This window comes from Curcuma longa, unplaced genomic scaffold (assembly GCF_044706935.1).
Source record: "Curcuma longa cultivar G26 ecotype Majalengka, Jawa Barat unplaced genomic scaffold, ITB_CL_G26_1.1 contig_25663, whole genome shotgun sequence".
In the NCBI taxonomy this organism is placed as follows: Eukaryota; Viridiplantae; Streptophyta; class Magnoliopsida; order Zingiberales; family Zingiberaceae; genus Curcuma; species Curcuma longa.
The window spans coordinates 91425-99072 of record NW_027432841.1 but is presented as its reverse complement, the minus strand read 5'-3'; the positions used below and the strand labels follow the sequence as shown (position 1 = coordinate 99072).

General features: G+C 37.3%; 1 protein-coding gene across 1 annotated transcript; it reads right to left on the bottom strand.

The window, feature by feature from the left end:
* Positions 1-453: 453 nt before the first annotated feature.
* Positions 454-1097, bottom strand: LOC141818687 (uncharacterized). The gene is made up of 2 exons (XM_074706139.1): positions 810-1097; positions 454-742 (listed from the first exon to the last, which is right to left on the bottom strand). Exons 1-2 carry the CDS (start codon positions 1095-1097, stop codon positions 527-529), a joined length of 504 nt encoding a protein of 167 aa, XP_074562240.1. The 3' UTR covers positions 454-526.
* Positions 1098-7648: the final 6551 nt, after the last annotated feature.

Here is a 7648-nt window from a genome sequence, read left to right as displayed (position 1 = left end):
TATACATGATATGAAGAACAAGAACATAAATCATAAAGATTGAGTGAACAAGAAATAAAAAACGGATGCACATGCACACCATGCACATATATAAGGAACAAGTGCATCTATCATAAGGATTGAGTGCACAAGACACAAGATGCACATATAAGGAATTGAGGTTCACAAAAACAGGGCAGTGCCAAGTTCCAACTTTTACACTGATATGTTCACTACTATATATAGGTCAATTAAGCCTACGTCTATCTTTCATAGAGTTTATGAAGCCTGTATCAATTTACTACCATCAGTAACCCTACAAACAGATTAAGACCAAATTGGACTGAGATATCAGTATTAATATGGTGTGATTTCCTCTCTCAGAAGGCGGCACTGCAGCTTTGATGAAAGATCTTGGCTAATTATAGGTCAGTAATGTAACAGATGTTTTTCCAATCAGAGACAGACACAGTAGGTTAGAAATGAGAGGAAAAAAAATTAAGAATACATACAGAACACATGTGGAGAAGGAGGATGTGAAAGTGCATCATGATAAAAGTAAAAAAGGTACGACACAAACCCCATTTGATGCTCTGGATTTGTCCTTCTTAGAGATGACACCGATGCACCTCAGTTGGTCATCGACCACCGGAAGTCCCGACACGACCTCGAAATTATGATCGATATCTCCCAGTGTCTGCTCAGGCTTTGCCACTCGGATCTGAGTCGACATCACCGTCGCCAGAGTCGCCGAAGGCTGCATCTGCTCCATGGATGCGGTCAGCACCAGCGAAGGAAAGAAGCAGCGAGATTCTACAAACGAGACTAACCTTTTCCCCGACGATCTGGGTCTCCAGGTAAGCCCGTAGGTCATCGTAGCTGAGCAGCGAGAAGTTCTCCGGCCACTCCCCCGATATGACGCCCTCGGGGTTCTCGCCGAGGGCTGGGCGGAGGTCGTCGGCGGAGGAAGCGGCGGAGGTGGCGGAGCGGAGAGGCCTCGTAGAAGCGGCAGCGGGAGGCAAAGTGCAGGCGAAAGGGAGCCGGCGATTGGGGGAGCATTTGAGGCGGAAGCTGAGGGCCAGGGTTCCATGGAGATGGAGAGAGCTGCTGCAAGCCATGGCGGATCGCCATCGCCGTCGGTGCGCTCGGATATTCAAATAGGCGCCCGGAAAGTTCTAGAAGCCAACGCCGGTGGCGCTCCGCCAGCGACGAAAAGGAAAGCTCGAGTTTTTTTAAATCGCAGGCCAAAGCTTATTTATATGGGCCGCCATCTTTTCTATTTGGGCCTTCAATTTGGGCCCAATCAAGTGTATGTTTATTATTAATAGGGGTGTCAATTCGGATGGATTAGATGGATTCAGGTCGGATTAATATAAAATATTTTTAAAAAATATTAATTAAAATCAACCCGAATTTAAATTTAATCCGAAACTCTAAACTTGAATCTGTATAACCAAATCAATCCGTATAACTATATCAGTCCTACACAACATAATCCATCAAAACATTGAAAACACTCGATGTCTAAGAGTGTGATTACACCAACCAGGAATATGATGAGAACTCGATCCCGTTAACCTAGGAAAACCTATGAGGCCGAGAGGAGGTAAGTAGAAAACTTGATCCCATGACTTAGGAATCTTTAAGGTGAGGAAGTGATCGACTTAATCTCATGACCCAGTGGTGAACCTACGGAGATCAAGGAGATATCATGAGAGAACTCGATTTTGAGACCTAGATGAACCTTTAAGGTCAAGGAGAGATAGAGAACTCAATCTTGCTACTTAAACGAACTTTTGAGCTAAGGAGAGAGATAATATAGAACTCAATTCCATGATATGGGTGAACCTTTTCATGACCAATGTTATCATACATGATCTTGGTGATGTGATTACTAGGAAATCACATGACCAAGGTTATAAAGTATAAAACATAATCTAATATAGTTTGGTTCAACTTATTTATTTAAAATGAATAAAATATAATTAGTTTAATATTTATTATATAATCATTTAATTTATTTTTAAAATAAAATAAATTAATAATATTAATATTAATAATATTAATGATGATAATAAATCAATAATATATAAAATAAATAAATAAAATTTATTTATAATTTTTTTAATTTAAAATAAATTTATATATATTAATAAAATAGTTTGTTAAAATAATTATTTTAATAAAATAATTTATTAAATTAATAAATATAATTTATTAATTTATTATTATATTAATAAATATAATATATATAAAATAAATAAATAAAATTTATTTATAATTTTTAAAATTTAAAATAAAATTATATATATTTTAATAAAATAATTTGGTAAAATAATTATTGTAATAAAATAATTTATTAAATTAATAAATAAAATTTATTAATTTATTATTAAATTATATAAATATTTAAATTAAAATTTATTAAATTAATTAATTCAATTTTAATTAAGTTTCACTATACATTTTAGTTAACTCAATTTTAAAATTAAAAAATAATTATGAAAATTTTTTATTAATTTTTAAAATTATAAAAAATCTTAGGTCGTTAAGTAATCACATTCCGGGTTTATAACACATTTGCTGATATTTTGCTGATGTGACAGTGATATTGTATTACTTGATTGATAACCTGAACCAAATAAATTATTATTGATAATCTTAGATAAATAATCAAGGTTATTGATGACAACCTCTAACCAAATGCCCCCTTGAAGTCAGGGAGAGATAATATAACTCGATCCTCAATACCTAAGAAACCTCTAACGTCTAGGAAAAATAACAATTAATACTTAATCCTATGACCTAAGGTAAAGAGAAATAACACTAAAAAAAAAGTTGATTAGCGATGAATTTTATATTTATCATAAATCTGTAATAAAATTAACGATAAAAATTTATTTCATCGATAATTAATGATGAAATTTGTGACAAAAATAATTTAGTTGCAAAATTAGTAAAATATATTTCATCGTCAAATTTATCACTAAAATTATTTTGATCATAAATTTCATCATAAATTGACGATGAATTTTCAATTCATCATCAAATTTATCACGAAATATTAATTTGTTATAAATTTAGTGATGAATTATCAATTCATCGTCAAAATTGATCAAATATACCCTAAATTCAAATTTCGGCTCTAAATTTCCATTCCATGTGATACGAATTTGATGAAAAACTTTCAATTCATCGTCAATTTGACGACGAATATTCTGTTCTTCACTAATTTGACGATGAATTATCTGTCGTCATAAAAAAAATGATAAATTCCAATCAGTCTCATGGATTCAATCACTGGGGTGGTTGGCCCGGTGCCAAGAAAGTTAACCACCAGGGTAAATCGGGAAGCACATACGGCGGCCAATCCAGATGCCCAACATCCTTTGATTGCGTTCCCCATTTGAAAAAAAATTCTTACAAATACGCCGTATTTGACGCGACCCTAAGTCACAATTCCTACACTCCTACCATTGCACCATTGCCCCAGGGATCTGTTAATCACCAAATCTAACTACGAATCTCAAGTTGTCGTCAAATAAAACCTAAATTCAACCCGTGTTAAAACCTCCCAAAAAAAACCCGACCAATCCTAACCCTCCCCCTCCCTCTTTGCTGGCGCCGACGACCCGTCCCCCTCCCTCATCGGCGACGACGACGACCCTCTAGCGACCGGCAGACCCCTTCCCGTCCTTCTCCTTTCCATCCAGATCTGGGCGCGAGCGCCGTATTACCAGGAGAGCGACAGGGAGGCGTGTGTTTGGAAACTCGATCTATTATTGAGCGGCTAGGTGGCTGAAGCTCTCCCATCAACTGTCAGTTCCCTTCCCTCCCAGAACGGCCACTGGTGAAGGACGGACGGCACCGACGGAGTCATCAATTTGGAGGTGGACAAAGATCTGCAGGTCACCAATTCACCAGCCTTCAACCATCGTTAGGTGGACCATGGGCTCCTCAGGCCAGCTACAACTCCTCGTAGGGATCGATGCTGCACAGCGCTGGAGTATCAGTTAAGGACCACTGCGATCAAATGTTCCTGCAGTGCGGCTCCAACAGTTAAATATCGTGTTCCAGCTAAATATCTTGGAGGATCAAATCATTAATCAACAAGATGATCATTGGAAAAGATAAAAGAATCTGAAAAGCACTAAAAAAGAGTTAGAATAGTATCGAAAATGGATCCCGACAAACTACTTTGACGCTCAAGTTATAGGAGAAACAGTCTGATTTCTTGATCTTGTGGACAAATTGATTCCTTGGACACAACCTAGGATCGATATGGAGTCAGCATAAGATGTCAAAGTTGAGACCCAAGGCTGAGATGAAGTTGACACATGAGGTGAATAGATGTTGAGGTCGGAACCGAGGTTTAGACGAGGTCGGCACGTGAGGCCGAGCAGATGTTGAAGTCGGAACTGAGGCTAAGACAAGATCGGCACATGAAACCGAGTAGACGCCAAGGTCGTCGAAATCGAGAGGCTGAGACGAGGTTAGCACATGAAGCTGAGCAGACATCGAAGTCGGAACTGAGGCTGAAATGAAGTCAGCATATGAGGTCGAGTAGACATCGAAGTCAAAACTAAGGTTGAGACGAGATCAACACGTGAGACCAAACAGATGTCAAAGTCGAAACCGAGACGAGTTCGGCATGTGAGGTTGAGTAGACACCGAAATCGAAACTGAGGCTGACATGAGGTCGACACGTGAGGCCAAACAGATGCTGAGGTCGGAACCAAGGCTGAGATGAAGTTGACACGTGAGGCCGAGTAGACGTTGAAATCGGAATCGAGGCTGAGATAAGGTCGGCATACATGAGACCGAGTAGATGTCGAGGTCGAAACCAAAGCTGAGATGAGATTGACACGTGAGGCCGGACAGACACCGAGGTCAGAGCCCAGTGGCAGATGCCGTCAGCTAACAATCCTTAGGCTCTTTATTTAATCGTCCTTGATCCTACTGAAGGCCACTTGGTGGTCTCGTGGCAGCTCAACGATTCCACCGTATCACAGAGCATATGTTGCATTGAACATAAGTGGGAGGGGCAGTGGTTGCTTACCATGGACAGACGATCTCACTGATATCACCGAGTATGGGAGTGGGGGGCTAGGACAAGATCTTTATGTCAGATATGCAACTGAAAATCTATATATGTTGCAGTCTTTTTACTAATTCAGTTATAAACTGTTGTGATCTTTCCTTGCTTGTGTTGCTTACTCGATTTGGAGGAAGAAGAAGAGAAGTATTATATTGTTCATTCTCATCCTAACTACTTTTACTTGGCTCGCTTAGCTATATGAACATGTAGGTTCTCACATGAACGATGAAGCAGGAGATAACTGCAGCTTTTCAATTTTTCTCCTCACATATAATCGTAGAACCGACCATGTAGAATCGTTAGAGTGGCGGATTCCATCTTTTACTGAAGAATGAGATAAGGACATGGAATTGCCATTGTTTGGCTTGAGTAAAATTTAAAGATGCCACCAATGGCTTCAAAAGGAGTGGATGTGTTCAAAAATGAGATCACATTGATCTCGAAGCTGCAACATCGAAATCTGGTTAAGCTTCATCCAAGGACGTGAAAGACTCTTAATCTATGAATACATGTGCAATGGAAGCTTAATTGGACACCTTTCTATTGGGTTAGTTGATCTTTCTCTGTCAAGTTAGATAATCTGAAACTCTTTGAAAGGATGGATTAGGTGAATGCTTGTTGTGTTTTGGACAAATATCTAACTGTATTATTGGATTGGTGATACAGGACAGAATAACGATTATTCTGGAAGCGGAAGATTAGAGAAGAATTTTGAAAAAATAAGTATGAGAAATTAGAAAAAAAATGAAGAGAAAGACGTGACTGTGCCGTCTCTAGGGTTTTGTCAAAAAGAATTTTTATTCAATCATCAAAATTGGCCGAAACGGATATGCAAATAAATAGACCGTAAACCAAACCCTAACTTGAAAAAAATTAAAAATATCTAAAAGTTTTAAAAATAAAAAATTACTATAAATAGTAAAAATAAGTTAAAACGATGTCGAATAGGTTCAAAAGTGGGTCAGTATGAGTTTTATCCAATATTGAATAAAGGTCTCTAAAAGGATTTTGATTAGCAATCCATTGTACCTCGTTTTGATATCTGAGTCAAAAATTATGATCTGTTAAAGCTCAACTCCTCATGCATCACCCCTGCATCAATTACAGAGCGACGGTTGGATATCCTTTAATCAGATTTTAGAAAATAAAATAAAATTACGATAACATGTTAAAAAAAATGATAAGGAATGACAAAAATATATTCTTCAAAGAGGGAAAGGATGGGACCTAAGTCTCAATATAAACAGTATCTCAAGATGATATTAAACTAGGCAATATTATTGGAGAAGCAACAAGATTTGCCACTCCCCATGGCATGGTTGATAACTAACAATGAGATGCTTCCTTCCTTTATAAATAGTTAATTTTGTTAGGGTTGAGGTTGCTTTGATATCATATTGGGACTGCTATAGTAGCTCCCGGGGCATTGTTGAGTTGATTACGATGGAACAAAGTTGCTGAAGTGGGCAATGATCGAATTTTGGCAAAGCTAAGGCAATACTCTCATCTGTCATGACTAACTGCAGCTTCTTGATTTACCTCCTCACAGATGGTCGTAGGACCGACCGTGTGGGGCCACTGGGATGGCAGATTTCACCTTTTGTTGAAGTGGGACTGCTATAGTATGCTATTTAGACTTGTTTGCATTTCTCTTGTATGTTCTTCTTACAAGCAAGGTTCTCCAAAATCTTGGAGAGTAGAGTCATTGTTGCTTTTGTTGGAGGACCAGGAGAGGAAGGGAAGACTAGTAACAAATCATTTAATAGATCCTCTAAAGACTTTTTTTTCTTCTTCACAGATAAGAGAATATAATAATATCAAATAGGTTCTAAACATTTATGTTAATCTTAATTGCCAACAATCAACTTCGTTATCAAAGATACAACCTTCCTAGATACAATAAGGTATTCTTTCATGACCTGTATAAACAACTATATTAGTACAATTAGTGAGCATACATATTACAGCAAAAAGTAAAATCTGTTACCCTGGTGATCCCACATGATCGATCCTATGACCATCTGTGAGGGAGTAAATCAGAAAGTTACAGTTGACTACTATGGGGAAGGCATTGTTTCGGCTTTATCGAGATTCGACCCTTGCTCATTGCAGCAAATTTGCCTTATAATAACCAACTCAATCATGTTCCGAGGATGATAAGCATACACAGTGACTATGCCATCTAAAAGAGTGATACTACATTATTAGATTTTATGTTAGTTTATTATTATTCTCAGTATTTTCATCTTAATTATCTTATTTTTGGATTGAGCCAGATGGATAGTAAGAGGTCTAGCTAGTCAAAGAATTCAAAAGAGTATGAAATTGTACTGAATTTGTCCTTGATATAATTAACGATTGCTTCGAGTACACGATATGAGTATATATGACCTACTGACTTAGAGTAAGATGTGTAAGTATGACCTACTGACCTAAAATAAATTAATATCATGAGGTATGACAACTCAAAAACATATTATTTTGAAAATCTTAATGATATTAATTACTATGTTTGATAATTTAATTAGGGTACCCCATTCTACACTAAAAGAATAGTGCATGCCACATGTA